At 38.5% G+C, this 14,328-nt stretch overlaps 3 protein-coding genes across 3 annotated transcripts; 2 read left to right on the forward strand and 1 right to left on the reverse strand.

The window, feature by feature from the left end:
• The first annotated feature begins 274 nt into the window (after nucleotides 1–274).
• Nucleotides 275–10,259, forward strand: LOC119997636 (probable alpha-mannosidase At5g13980). Its single transcript, XM_038844778.1, has 29 exons — nucleotides 275–1,098; nucleotides 1,202–1,285; nucleotides 1,398–1,486; nucleotides 1,620–1,794; nucleotides 1,909–2,028; nucleotides 2,213–2,299; nucleotides 2,381–2,452; nucleotides 2,656–2,769; nucleotides 3,379–3,479; nucleotides 3,569–3,662; nucleotides 3,762–3,929; nucleotides 4,019–4,108; nucleotides 5,294–5,359; nucleotides 5,432–5,488; nucleotides 5,686–5,905; nucleotides 5,994–6,130; nucleotides 6,391–6,465; nucleotides 6,600–6,659; nucleotides 6,749–6,820; nucleotides 7,220–7,267; nucleotides 7,445–7,564; nucleotides 7,732–7,797; nucleotides 8,096–8,208; nucleotides 8,400–8,484; nucleotides 8,894–9,004; nucleotides 9,110–9,205; nucleotides 9,413–9,463; nucleotides 9,692–9,760; nucleotides 9,856–10,259. The coding sequence occupies exons 1-29, from the start codon at nucleotides 670–672 to the stop codon at nucleotides 10,075–10,077; spliced, it is 3,291 nt and encodes a 1,096-aa protein (XP_038700706.1). The 5' UTR covers nucleotides 275–669; the 3' UTR covers nucleotides 10,078–10,259.
• Nucleotides 10,260–10,426: 167 nt separating this feature from the next.
• On the forward strand, nucleotides 10,427–13,006 carry LOC119997637 (putative pentatricopeptide repeat-containing protein At2g01510). Its single transcript, XM_038844779.1, has one exon. It carries the CDS (start codon nucleotides 10,503–10,505, stop codon nucleotides 12,972–12,974), a length of 2,472 nt encoding a protein of 823 aa, XP_038700707.1. The 5' UTR covers nucleotides 10,427–10,502; the 3' UTR covers nucleotides 12,975–13,006.
• A 77-nt stretch (nucleotides 13,007–13,083) lies between these two features.
• On the reverse strand, nucleotides 13,084–13,885 carry LOC119997639 (protein PXR1). The gene has a single exon (XM_038844782.1). It carries the CDS (start codon nucleotides 13,817–13,819, stop codon nucleotides 13,220–13,222), a length of 600 nt encoding a protein of 199 aa, XP_038700710.1. The 5' UTR covers nucleotides 13,820–13,885; the 3' UTR covers nucleotides 13,084–13,219.
• Between the last annotated feature and the right edge of the window lie 443 nt (nucleotides 13,886–14,328).

Genomic DNA, 14,328 nt, shown 5'->3' on the forward strand with positions numbered 1-14,328 from the left:
TTTCATTTTTAAAAAGTGGTGTAAAGATAATAGATTAATCGTTTGGCGGGTGAATTCAGACTTCCGTTTTGTTTGTTTTGAAGGGAAAGAGTGGGCCTGATGAGGATAAGAACTTCCATAGAAAACTCAAACTTAAGAAAGGAGAAGCCCATTGGGCCGCATCTCATCTCTGCGACACAATCAAAAATCAAAAAGTCGATCCATTACCAACAGAGTTGTTGTTTTAGCAGCTCAGCCGGTAGAGCGCATTGTCCAAGGTTTTTGATTCTCAATATCTTTTTTTTCTTAGATATCAACATCGATCGCAGATTCGCAGGCATATATGGTTGTTGTACGTTTTGATAATTCAAGAGTAGAAATTATTTGATACTTCACGTCTAACAAGAAAATGTCCATACCCACCAGATCAGATCATCCCCTCCGACATTGTACTTAAATTATTTATAATTATTTTGAAATAGTCGTTGTTAATAGAGATGCTGAGTAAAATAGGAAATATGTTAAGAGAGGAGGAGTCTTGTCGTTCTACTTGTCGTCCCTTCTACTTATCACCATAACAAAGGTGGTGAGGAGAAGAGCGTGAAACCAGATGCGAATCTTTTTAGCAAAGCAAAAGCGTATTACGGATTTGCTAAATCGGATTTATCCGAAGAAAAAACAAATGCTACGATGAATAAAGGGAAAGAAGTGGGTCAGTCTGAGTCATCTTTCAATCTTCGAGGTCTTGATGTGAGTGGGAGAGGTGTACCCCTGTCGAGCCTTGGCAAAATACAAAGCTCACTTTGCTTACTGTTGAATCTTCACTTCTCAACTCCTTTGAAATCTAGAACCACTGAAATAACATTGCGAGAAGTGGTTGGGTGGGTGGAGGAGCCTTCTTTAATTGGGTTTCCATTAATGGAGGTCAAAGTTTGCTTCTTTTTGGCTATTCTATTATGGTTAGTTTCATACGGGGAGTCCAAGTACATGGTCTATAATACTTCACACTCCATAGTTCCTGGGAAGCTCAATGTCCACTTGGTCGCTCACACCCACGACGATGTTGGTTGGCTCAAGACCGTGGACCAGTATTATGTTGGTTCCAACAATTCTATCCAGGTCTTCCTCTTCCTCTCCAATTCTACATTACTTATACATACATGTATATCTAGGTTAATTTGATGGGGCCAATCTTCTGATTGTTGCTTGTATTCAACTGTAGGGGGCTTGTGTGCAAAACGTATTGGATTCTGTCATACCTGCGTTGTTGGCAGACCAGAATCGGAAGTTCATTTATGTTGAACAGGTTTCATTTCGCTCTTTCTTTTTGTGCATTTTTTCTTTAAATGGTTTTTTTAGTCAGTTATGCTGTGTTTGATTGCCGAGATTTTGAATATTGTGATCACTTGATTACGCAGGCATTTTTCCAGAGATGGTGGAGAGATCAGAGCGAGGCTATGCAGAACAAAGTCAAGCAGCTTGTCACATCAGGTCAACTAGAGTTAATGTAAAGTACAATGTGACCATCATTGATTTTTTTCACTAATATTTGTGTTTTCCTTCCTTGAGAATTGTTAGGATTAATAATACATTGCTAATTCTTTTTCTTGATGTTGGATCACTATATGTGGGGGTTGCAGCAATGGGGGTATGTGCATGCATGATGAGGCAGTGACACATTACATTGACATGATAGATCAGACAACCCTTGGGCATCGGTTTATCAAGGAAGAGTTTGGCGTGACTCCAAGAATTGGTTGGCAAATTGATCCTTTTGGACATTCTGCTGTGCAGGCTTACTTGTTGGGTGCTGAAGTAATTGTTCACTTTCAAGACATTTTTCAACCTAAATATTAATTTCATTAATTGTTAACCGGTTAGATTAGTTTAATTGTTAACCGGTTGGAAGCATAACTAATCTTTTTGTAGGTTGGATTTGACTCCCTTTTCTTTGGCCGGATAGACTACCAAGATAGAACTAAGCGTAAAAATGAGAAAAGCCTTGAAGTTGTGTGGCGCGGTTCAAAGAGTCTTGGTTCATCTTCACAGGTGAAGGGCATCGGATGATGTATCTTCATTTTTTCTGTTGCTGCTGCTGAACACATATTTACAGTTTCACGCATGTGTGCATTGCGATGATTAGCATTTTTATTTCTTCGTGCACTTTTCATTGATTGCCTAGGGGAAAATATTTTCGCAGAGTAAGCATTATCTTTGTTTGTCACGGTTGCAGATTTTTGCCGGTGCATTTCCTGAAAACTACGAGCCTCCTACTGGTGACTTCTATTTCGAAGTCAGTGATCCCTCCCCTGTGATTCAAGTAAGACATATGAACAAATTGATTAATTGCTGCACATACACTCGTTTGTGGAGCTAATTTTTTCCTCTCATTGCATTGAAGGATGACATTGATTTGTTCGATTATAATGTTGCTGAACGAGTCAATGATTTTGTTGCCGCTGCTCTAGCTCAGGTAAATCACAATGAATCTCCTTTTGCCAGGATAATAAGCCTTTTCTTTTTTGGATCTATGAAGCCCTTCGCCCTGACACTTTTTGGTTCTGTGAAGGCCTATGTATAATTGAATAATAAAATTAGCACTCAAAAGAAGTTCTACTTTCTTCCACAACGGTCCCCCTTTGTAAGTTGTGGCTAACATTGATTATTCATTCTCAGGCTAACATAACTCGAACAAATCATGTAATGTGGACCATGGGTACAGATTTTAAGTATCAGTATGCAAACTCGTGGTTCCGACAGATGGACAAGTTCATTCATTATGTAAACATGGTAAGCGCTATGAAAAATATCTGTCTATTGGGTTTTATTTGCTGATTTTGGTTATGATTGTCATCCTATGGTTTCCTCAAAAACGTGGTTAAATGAGCATTGGTTTTATCAATATCTTGATCAATGCTTCCAGGACAAAGTTATCTTTTTCTTTTTTTCTTTTTTTCTTCTTTTGGTCTCTCAAGGTATCACTTTAGCTTATGAGCATTTAACTGCTGATAATGCCTGCCAATAACTGCTTGCAACAATAGTGTAAGAATATGCTAAAAAGTGCAAGCTGCTTCATAGAAATATTAGTCTTCTCATTGCACTCATAACTTCCATTCCAGTTCAACATGGGATTCACTGTTTAGATGTCAGAAGTGTTTGTGTCGAGGAGTTCGCTTAAGTCAGTGAAGTGCATTTGGTGGTAGATATATGAATTTTCGGGGCAGTTCCAGTTGCCTCATTGCTACATTGCTTTGATTGCTATTTTTTGTATTCCAGCACTATGTTTTGTGCAAATGCAATTGTTATGCCTCGTGATTTTGCATCTCATATTTTCTCTTAGCAATTTGTGTATTCTATGGCTCTAACTACTTCTAAGTTGTCTGGTCTTGATACTTTCAGGATGGGCGTGTTAATGCTCTGTACTCCACACCATCCATATACACCGATGCAAAATATGCTACAAGTGAATCATGGCCTGTAAAGACTGAAGACTTTTTTCCGTGGGTTCAATATTGAATATTATTGTAAGCTTTGTAGTTATTTTCTTGAATTGAACCACTCTAATTAGACAAATCATGCGTGAGACCAGTTATGCAGACCGTGTAAATGCATACTGGACTGGATACTTTACAAGCAGATCTGCGCTGAAACGATATGTTAGGATGATGAGTGGCTACTATTTGGTATATTTCGTCCCATTCTATTAAACTCATTTACAAGTTATATTGCAGTTGAAAATAGTTTTCAAACTACGATATTGACATGCTTCCAATTGTAATTAGGCAGCAAGACAGCTGGAGTTTTTTGGAGGAAGAAGCAGAAAAGGGATTAGCACAGACTCATTAGCAGATGCTTTAGCAATTGCTCAACATCATGATGCAGTTACTGGGACGGAAAAGCAGCACGTGGCAAATGATTATGCAAAACGACTGTCCATAGGCTACAGTGTGGTGCGAATTGGTTGACCGTCAAAATTTTCTGGGAATATTTTCCCTTTCCACTATGGATGAAATGTTATCCATTTCTTGTCTTTTTGCAGGCTGAACAGTTAGTTGCATATTCACTTGCTTGCTTGGCAGAGTCAACACCGTACATCGGATGTCAGAAACCTTCTGTGAAATTCCAACAGGCAAAATATCGTGGAACCTTTGTGCCCCTCTGCCATTTATGCTTCATTTTTGTTTTTGGTCCTTTTTTCAGATTAATGGTCAGGTCCTTGTTTGTTGATACTGATTAGAAGACTTCATTTCTTCTTTCAGCATTTTCCCCTTCTACCATTATTTCTGGTTCTTGTTGTCTGTGTACACCAGTTTTGAATGTATTTATTTTCCATTTGGGGAACTTTAATTTCTATAGTGCACCAAGCTTTATTATGTGTGTTTCTGTAAGAGCTTTAGAGGAACCTTCACAGTTTTGTAAAATTAGTATTTGAAGAATTTTTTATAATCAGAAGACAAATCTATCTTAATATCTTTTCATAATAAATCCTTGATATAATTTTTATAACTAAGGTAGGTCATCGATTTGACAGTTTCAGTCAAAGTGTCACTTCTTTTATTTTCTTAAACTTTGCTTGGTGCTTCATTCGCTTTGAGTAGTTTAGTATAGGGCTGCATACAAACCGTATCCTTAGCAAACAGTTTGGGCTCGAGTTAGAGTTTAACTGAGCTCGTGGGTTCAAATTTTTGGTTGAGTTAGATTAACATTCGAGCTTGAATTCGAATTCGAATTCATCAATATTCGGATCAAGAAATTGTGAGCTGAGCTTGATTATATTTGCATTCATTTATGTATTGATACATTTTGTTAATGTAATTCCTATTATAAGTAGTTAAGTACATATTTTTTTTAAAAATATACATATTAGTTTTTAAGGCTGATTTCAAGATTGAGTTTGAACTCGCAAGGATGTTTTTATAGGCGAACTTAATCAAGGTAAAATCGAGCTTGATTATATCGATCCGAGCTCGAGCCTTGTACATTTATCAGCCGAACCGAGCCTGAAATGCCAAAGCTCGGCTTGGCTCTGCTCTAGTACAGCTCTCGTGTTGCACATGCATTCTAAATAAAGTCTGGATAAGGCTTTTCTGTCATCTACTTCACTGACTTCTTCAACACATATATGCTTACAATATATACATGCTTTTATGACTTAGAAGTTAAATGAACTCTGGTATTATTTTTAGTTTCTTTGTTTTCCTTTCCCATTTCTTTTTTTTCCCTTGGGGGGGGGGGGGGGGGGGGGGGGGGTGGACCGGGGAGGGGCGGGGGGATTCCAGCTAATGTCTGAACTGTACACTTCGATTTTTCTCAGTGCCCGCTTCTGAATATAAGCTATTGTCCTCCATCAGAAATCAATCTGTCTCCTCAGAAAAACTTGGTAGGTGCGAGTAAACCAAGACTCCTTATTCCCCTATGAGATATATAATTTATGGTGTCTTTCCATTTGTAGATTATTGTGGTCTACAATGCTCTTGGATGGAAGAGAGAAGATGTGGTTCAAATTCCTGTGAGTACTACCATGTGGTCTTTGTGATAGTGCTGTAATGTATATTGTCTGTACTGAACTGCGCATGGTTATGTCGATGGAGATGGCGTACTCTTGAGAATGGCTATTTGAGGAACAGCCCAACGAATAGCTAGAATAAAGCTATTGGCTTTGTTATTTGATTTCTCTGCTAATGAGGACTAACGTACCGACTGTAGGTTATCAACGAAGATTTTACCGTGCGTGATTCTGAGGGAAGAGAAATTGAATCACAAGTTATTCCTCTGACCAATGTCCATGCGAGCCTAAGGAATTACCACGTCCAAGCATACTTGGGTCGGATCCCTGATGAGACACCCAAGTACTGGCTTGCATTTCCAGTCTCAGTTCCTCCTCTTGGTTTTAGCACTTATACTATCTCAAGTGCCAAAGGAGCAGGTTAACTAATCCTACCAAGCTGAACAAACTTTCACTCCAGCTTTTCGAGTCATCTAGTTGTTTCAATTATTACTTCTCCCAATTGCAGGTGTTCTTTCAACCAAATCATCTGTGCACAATTTCCACAGAGGTGAAAAATCTAATATTGAAATTGGTCAAGGAAAGTTGAAGCTCAACTTTTCTGTGGATCAAGGCCGAATGATTTATAATAATAGCAAAATCTTGGTACAATCATCAATTCTGTACTTAATAGTTGCACTTTATTGATGGTTACATGCTTAATTTTCTGCTGGTGATTTGATTCTTATTTTCCCTGCAAACATAGCCTCGTAGTTTTATTTTGTTAAATGTTAAGTTTAAGTGTTTATGATCATTTAATAGCTTTCCTTTGATCTATTTTTTTACATGTGCAAATAGTAGAATGGACGAGTGTAAAACACAGAAAATGTGTAATGTGTAGCTAATGCTTATTCATAACTTTGAAGGTTGACGAATCTGTTGAACAGTCCTTCAGTTTCTACTGTGGATATAATGGAACTTTAGATGAGAAATCTCCTCAGGTACATGCGTTCAAAATTCCTCTTGGAATTTAATCATTTCTACTCTTGACTCTCACCTAACCTGATCTCATAATAATTATTAAATAATTGCTTTCCAAGTTGTTCTTTGTATAACTTGTGGTTATATTATCAAGAGTGCTGGAGCATATATCTTCCGTCCGAATGGCACATTTTCCATAAAGCCTGAAGGAGAGGTGAGCTGTTGCTTATTTAATCCGGTCTGATGCCAAAAGGGAAAAAGAAATCATGATAGCTCTAATTATACATTATTCCTTAATTTCAGGTGCCTTTGACTGTTATGCGTGGAACAGTAGTAGATGAAGTCCATCAACAAGTCAATAGATGGATATACCAGGTACCTTGCTCGTCGCATGTTTGCTATCCCTGTTTAATGTTTTCCATTACAAACTTTCACGATCGGTTTCATTGGAGATTATCTTCATGGCATTGTACAAAAATTCTAAAGAAAGTGACAATTACACTGGATGGTTAAATCTAAATTTGAGAAGTTAGATGCGAGATCTTGTTTACTAAATTAAAAATTGTTTTTGCTATGTATTTTCAATCTTTATCACATTTTGTGTGATTGAAAAAACAACTCATTATCCTGCTCTAGCTAGCAGCCTTAGAGAACTCTGCAAGACTTTTAGTTATTTGTTTCAAAAGTATAATGAAGTTAAAATTGTTTCACAAAGCAATTATTAGATATTCCAGGTCTCTAACTGTCCTTTTGTTACATTTAACATATTGGCAGATCACCAGACTATACAAGGGAAAAGAGCATGTTGAAGTTGAGTTTATTGTAAGCTTACTAGCTCAATCCTATTTTTGGAGTTGGTATCTGAGTGATGAAAGATTAGCATATCTTTTTCATTCCAATTTTGACAATTTAGAAGTTGCTTAAATTTTTGGATCTTTTGTGTTGAACATCACAATGTTATATATTCTGCCTTATGCATTGTCTTATCTGGAATATCAGGTTGGGCCTATTCCCCTTGACGATGGAATTGGCAAAGAAGTTGCAACCCAAATTACAACTAACATGGAAAGCAACAAAACATTCTACACGGATTCTAATGGACGCGATTTTATCAGAAGGGCAAGTAGCCATGTAGCATATGCTGCATTTTGTTCTTGATCTTTATTTTATGGTTGGGTTGATTGTTTGCCTGAATTTGTTTAAGTGAAAGATGGAATATCTGATCTTTGCAAATTTTCAGTTTCTAAGTCAGCAATTAATATTCTAAGGATTCATATCTTTTGCAGATTCGTGATTTTAGAACAGACTGGGAACTTGAAGTGAACCAACCTGTTGCTGGAAACTATTACCCAGTATGTTTCTTTTAATTTATTATCAATACTTAAAATGATATCTAATGTGCATAATGCAAAGCAAAATATATGTTCTTTTAACTATAGTTTATAGGAGGTTAAATTTCTTTTTCCCCCGTTCATAGAAAGGCAATTTGGTTTATGAGAGAAATTTGGTTGTTCTGGATGTAATCTTCCTGTGGTTGGCTGTAACGTATTCATATGTTTCTTTATTAATCTTGGCTATTTGAAAACAATTTTAAGTTCAATTTCTAAACTTCTCCCGCTCTAAACATATGGTTTCATTTTGGCTATTCAGATTAATCTTGGGATTTACATTCAAGATAGTAAAAAAGAATTTTCGGTTCTGGTTGATCGTGCTCTTGGAGGATCTAGCATAGTGGATGGACAAATAGAGCTGATGCTCCACAGGTAACATGTCACCTCACACAGATAAAAATGGCCGATTATAGATTTGCTATTACAGCAACGATGTGGGTTGGGACCGCCTTACAAGCATCCTTGTTTTGTTTCTTGTATTTTTATTGAAAGCTTGTAGCTTTTTATTACAGCATCATAGATTGTGAGCTTGATCTGTAATTCGGATTCACTGTGTCATGCAGGAGACTGGTACTTGATGATTCCAGGGGCGTTGATGAGGCTCTAAATGAAACAGTCTGTGTTCGTGATGAATGCACAGGGTTGACAGTGAGCACATGTCACCTTATCTGGAACTCTTTTCAGAAATTACTGATTCTCTAGCTATCTTTACTTCTCCCTGAACAAATTGCATTTCTACTATTTTATCCTCACACCATCAATCTTATTGAAAGCACAAGTAAAGCTTTGTTATCATGAATTTTAAAAAAGGAAGTTCATGACATTATGGTCGTTTTCCTCAAATTTGCTATTCCATGCTTCAATCCAAGGGTTGCTAGCTCTATGACAATATCCATGGGCCTTTCCTGATTTATTTTACTGAAGTGAAGAGCTATTTTACAATTCGTAATTGACTTCAATGGCTCGTAAAGGCATCTTTAATTCCTCAAGTATGGTATATGATTTATTATCACTAGCAATTGTAGCAACTATTTATAACTTATCATGGCTTCTGCAGGTTCAAGGAAAATATTACTACAGAATCGATCCCCTAGGAAAAGGTGCAAAGTGGCGCCGCTCCTTTGGACAGGAGATTTATTCCCCACTCCTGCTAGCATTTGCCGAAGAGGTGAAATTAGCAGAGGAGATTTTTTAGAAATAATTAGAAGCGGGAAAACGCTCTTTTTTCATTACTCTGATTTGTTTACGTAAAAGGTGAATTCTACTTGTTCAGGATGGAGATAACTGGACAAGCTCACACGTCTCCATGTTCTCAGGGATTGATTCCTCATATAGCTTACCTGAAAATGTCGCAATTATAACTCTCCAGGTACCTGAGTTTCCATAGCTGATAAAGGAATTTTTATCCATCTTTCACTGTGATATTTGTTTCCATAAGTTTATCCTGAAAATTTTCGAACATGTTAAAGGTATCTTAATGTCCACTCCTCTATTTTGATATCAAACGATGACTTACAAGCTCGCTGGAGTTCTCTTTCCCTTTCTAACTGAATTTCTCTTCCTCTGCATCAAATAGGTGCTCAATGAGGACGGAAGCTTTCTCCTCCGTTTAGCGCATTTATATGAGGTTCTTAACTTTTTAATTTCTTCCATTCAGCATTCTCATATAATATTCCACAGAATTTTTGGCATGTTTTTACACGTCATGTAGACATATATCAATACGTTCCCCGTTCGTCTAAGATAAAATTATATTTGGACCACAGATTGACAGAATTGTCTTTTTACCATCCAATATGATTTTTTCACCATCTAAAATTGTGAGTATATATATCTTTTTGGTTTCCTGCAATAGATTGGAGAGGACAGTGACCTTTCAGGAATGGCAAATGTGGAACTGAAGAAGTTGTTCCCCGGCAAGAAGGTTTGAATTATCTACTCTATTTACCAACACATCTTCTCCCTTGGCTCTTATTTTCTTCCCAACGATAATTTTTTCTGCTTTCCTTTGTTATTTAGATTTCCAAAGCCACGGAGATGAGCTTATCAGCGAATCAAGAAAGACTGGACATGGAGAAGAAGAGGCTTGTCTGGAAAGTAGAAGGTTCTCCGGGCGAGGAGGCCAAGGCGATAAGGGGTGGACCAGTTGATCCTACAAAACTGGTTGTAGAACTAGCTCCGATGGAAATCCGTACCTTTGTTATTGGCATCGATCACACGTCCATACACCACAATGGTTAGCCATCATGATCTGCTCCCACAACTATGCCTGAAAGCTTCTCCTACCTTGCTTCATCTATGTGACCATTGCTTGCTTACATTGAGGTTTAATGAGGGGAAACCTTAAATGTTGTGGGGTTATGTATGGGATACTCTGGTTAAACATAAAATCTGAAAAATAAAACGTGAGATTTGCATTCCAGTGAACCAGTGCAACATATTCCAGAATGCAAGCAAACGAGATGAATGCTGTGGGCTATTTCTTTCCTTATTGGGCCTTCATGGGGCAGTTGCACAGCTTCACCGAAAAGCCCATATTTAAGCCCATTAAACGACAAAAATTAAAAAACCAAAACCTATAATTAACTTGCGAACGTGCGTTATTGGCGCCTAGACCGACGAGCGCCACTTTTAAGAAGTAGGCACCAGCACCATCTCGATCTCCTATGAAACCAGCCTTCAAAACGACCAATCCACTAAAGGATTTTCATTCTCTAAGAGTTTCTCAACCTCCAAGAACAGCATCTCCTCGTCTCCAAAATGTTCAAAGTTTCGTTGATGCCCAGATCGTCAAAACGGGTTTTGATCCCATCACATGCCGCTTCAATTTCCTGCTCAAGAATTTACTTCGAAGGGGTGAAGTATATAAAGCCCGTAAACTGTTCGATCAAACGCCTCACAAGAACACAGTCTCTACGAATATGATGATAGCTGGCTACGTGAAGTCGGGCAACCTTGGATATGCTAAGCAGTTGTTTGATGGCATGCTTGAACGAAATCCGGTGACATGGACGATCATGATTGGAGGATTTTCACAGAGTGGTCAGTTTCGAGAAGCGTTTAAGCTTTTTCGAGATTCTTGGAGGTGCGACAGGGAGCTGGATTCTGTGACATTTACTACTCTTTTGTCAGGATGCAATGAGCCTGAGTTGGCCAAGGAGTTACTTCAAGTTCATGCTTGTGTCGTTAAACTGGGATTTGACTCAAACCTTATCGTTTGCAATGGTTTGGTTAATTCTTATTGCAAAATTCAGCTACTTGATTTAGCTAGCCGGGTCTTTGCGGAAATGGATGAAAGGGATACTGTAACTTTTAATACCTTGATGACAGGGCTTGCCAATGATGGATTATATGAAGATACAATAAGATTTCTCCTAGAAATGCGACATTTGGATCTCAAGCCTTCAGATTTCACTTTTTCAGCGGCTTTAAGTGCTGCCATTGGATTAGGTAACTTGGCTCTGGGGCAGCAAATTCATGTTTTAGCCATGAAGACTAGTTTTGTCCTTAATGTGTTCGTGGGAAATGCATTGCTGGATTTTTATTCAAAGAATAATTGCACGATTGAAGCTAGAAAACTATTTGATGAGATGCCAGAGGTGGATGGTGTTTCTTACAATGTAATGATCACGACCTATCATTGGGAGGGGCAGCTTCTAGAGGCACTTAAGCTTTTCCGCGAATTAGTGTTAACAAATTTTGATCGGAGGCAATTCCCTTTTCCAACTATGTTGAGCATGGCAGCAAATACAATAAACCTGCAAATTGGTCAACAAATCCATGCACAGGTCATTCTTACGACAGCCATTTTGGATATTCATGTTGAGAATTCATTGGTTGATATGTATGCCAAGTGTGGTAGATTTAAGGAAGCCAAAATGATATTCACTGATTTGGCCTGCAGAAGCACAGTTCCGTGGACAGCAATGATTTCAGGTTACGTTCAGAACGGATTTTATGAGGAAGGTGTGAAAATGTATGTCGATATGCGTATAACCGATGTGGCTGCAGACCCGGCTACTTATGCAACAATCCTGAAAGCTTCTGCAAATTTGGCTTCACTCTCATTGGGGAGACAGTTACATTCTTCTGTAGTCAGATCAGGATTCATGTCATATGTACACTCTGGAAGTGCACTTCTGGATGTGTATGCCAAATGTGGTTCCATGAAAGATGCAATTCAGACTTTTGAAGAGATGCCAGTGAGGAATATAGTCTCATGGAATGCCCTCATCTCAGCCTATGCTCAAAACGGAGATGGCAAAGCTACCATTAAAACCTTTGAAGAAATGATCCAGTCAGGTTTTCACCCTAATTCAGCTAGCTTTGTTAGTATATTTGTTGCTTGCAGCCATTGTGGGCTGGTTCAAGAAGGACTGGAATATTTCAAGTCCATGACCCGAATCTATGGTCTTGTTCCTAAGAGGGAACACTATGCTTCTATGGTTGATGCTTTAGGACGGAGTGGTCGATTTGATGAAGCAGAACAGTTGATGGCTGAAATGCCATTTGATCCAGACGAGATTATGTGGCAGTCAGTTTTGAGCTCATGTAGAATTCACAAGAATCATGAATTGGCCAAGAAAGCAGCGGACCAACTGTTCAACATGAAAGAGCTTGGAGATGCTGCCCCTTATCTTACCATGTCTAATATGTATGCCTCAGTAGGTGAGTGGGAGAATGTTTCCAAGGTGAAGAAGGCAATGAGGGAACGTAGAGTGAAGAAGATTTCAGCTTATAGCTGGGTTGAAATTAAACACAAAATCCATGTATTTGCAGCAAATGATAAGGACCATACTCAGATGGATAAGATCCTTCAAAAGATCGATTCTTTGACTGAGCTGATGGAGAAGGAAGGCTACAAGCCTGATAGCAACTGTTCCCTTCACAATGTAGCAGAGGAAATTAAAATTGAGTCTCTCAAGTATCACAGCGAACGCTTAGCAATTGCGTTCGCTCTGATCAGCACGCCGGAAGGGTCGCCAATACTGGTAATGAAAAACTTGCGAGCTTGTACCGACTGCCATGCTGCAATCAAGGTGATATCGAAAATCGTCCAAAGGGAAATCACAGTCAGGGATTCCAACAGGTTCCATCATTTCAAAGATGGTTTCTGCTCGTGTAAGGATTACTGGTGAGTTCAAAGTTCAAACTCAACAAGATCAGAATTTTTGCGTTGATAACCTGTTACTTTCATCATTCAATGGAGAAGTAATTTAAAGAGCAACTTAGCATAACAGATAAAAATATGCAATTGACAGCAAAATTGAATTTCGAAATTTGTTAAAGATGAAGTTTTCAAATGTATGAAACTTCTACATTGCATAATCAAAGTTCAAAACACCAAACAAAATTTCCCAGGAGAAACCAAAGAGTCTTCATCCTACTTTTTCTTCTTATTCTTGTTGAGAAGCTCATTGGGGACAACCTTGAGCAACTTCTTCTGCTTCGATTTGGAGATCTTCTGCAAAGTCTTGGGGTTAGAGATGATCTGCAACTTAGTCCCTGACCTCAATATATTCTCCTTCTTCTTCTTCTCCCTCTCCTCCCTCTTCTTCCTCTTCTCGATCTTGTTCTGCCGGATCTCCTCCTTCAGCTCGTTAATCCTCTCTTTGTAAGCTTTCTTTATCTCCTTCTCCCTCTCTCTCTCCTCCAAGCTCTTCCCCTTCACGCTCACGTGCTTCGCAGATGCCCGATGCGTACGCGGCTGCTTCCACTTCCGCCCCGACACCTTTCCAGCAATCACGCCGTCGTAGCTCGGATTTCCCAAGGAGGCGGCGGGCTTGTCCGGGTTGTCTGCAGAAGGAAGAGCTGAACGCTTGGCCAGCGGCGGAATCGTATCAACGTCAATTTCCATGTCGGCAGCAGAGGCGCCATCGTTTCTGGTTATGGTGATTGAGGCTTCGGATTCCTGACGCTTTCGCTTGTAGGTCTTGCCGCCGAATCCTTCGTCAAGTTTGCGGAAGTCTATCGTGGAGGCCATGTCTGTGTAAAAAACCCTAGAAAACTGAAGCCTTTTTGCTGTTAGCGGGTTCCGGGTTTCGGTCGTTTATTTATGATTTTATTCCAGTGTGTAATACATTCTTCAAGTCATTTTTTTTGTTATTTAATAAATAAAAAAAAATGATTTTTCTCTGATCATACTTATATAAACTAAAAAAACATTAAGCTGTGAAGTGTGAAATGATTGTTTTTTATGAATTTATTCAATTTTTACAATAATGAAAAATATATAATTAATCTTATTATGGACGTGATGGAGAGTTTTATACTTTCCAATTGATAGATTCCATGTAAACCACAAGAGGAACAACACGGATTTGCTCTTCAAGACCTATCATCCTCGCTCCTCGCTTTTAGACCCAAAAAACTAATCATATTATGTTATCTTGTTAAAACTCCTTATCTACTAAGCTGTTCCTTCATTTCTTTACTAGCTGCTCCTTCCTTTCTTTACTGATATGAGCAATAACACCAATTCCAAGCTATATT

This window comes from Tripterygium wilfordii, chromosome 4, assembly GCF_013401445.1.
Source record: "Tripterygium wilfordii isolate XIE 37 chromosome 4, ASM1340144v1, whole genome shotgun sequence".
Taxonomy (NCBI): Eukaryota; Viridiplantae; Streptophyta; class Magnoliopsida; order Celastrales; family Celastraceae; genus Tripterygium; species Tripterygium wilfordii.

Excerpts from the sequence above, each read along its gene's own strand:
- LOC119997636 (XM_038844778.1), top strand. The coding sequence starts at position 670 with ATGAATAAAGGGAAAGAAGTGGGTCAGTCTGAGTCATCTTTCAATCTT. Across the intron at positions 5,360-5,431 it reads TGTCTCCTCAGAAAAACTTG|ATTATTGTGGTCTACAATGC; the intron begins GTAGGTGCGAGT and ends TTCCATTTGTAG. Across the intron at positions 9,206-9,412 it reads TCGCAATTATAACTCTCCAG|GTGCTCAATGAGGACGGAAG; the intron begins GTACCTGAGTTT and ends TGCATCAAATAG.
- LOC119997637 (XM_038844779.1), top strand. The coding sequence starts at position 10,503 with ATGAAACCAGCCTTCAAAACGACCAATCCACTAAAGGATTTTCATTCT.
- LOC119997639 (XM_038844782.1), bottom strand. The coding sequence starts at position 13,819 with ATGGCCTCCACGATAGACTTCCGCAAACTTGACGAAGGATTCGGCGGC.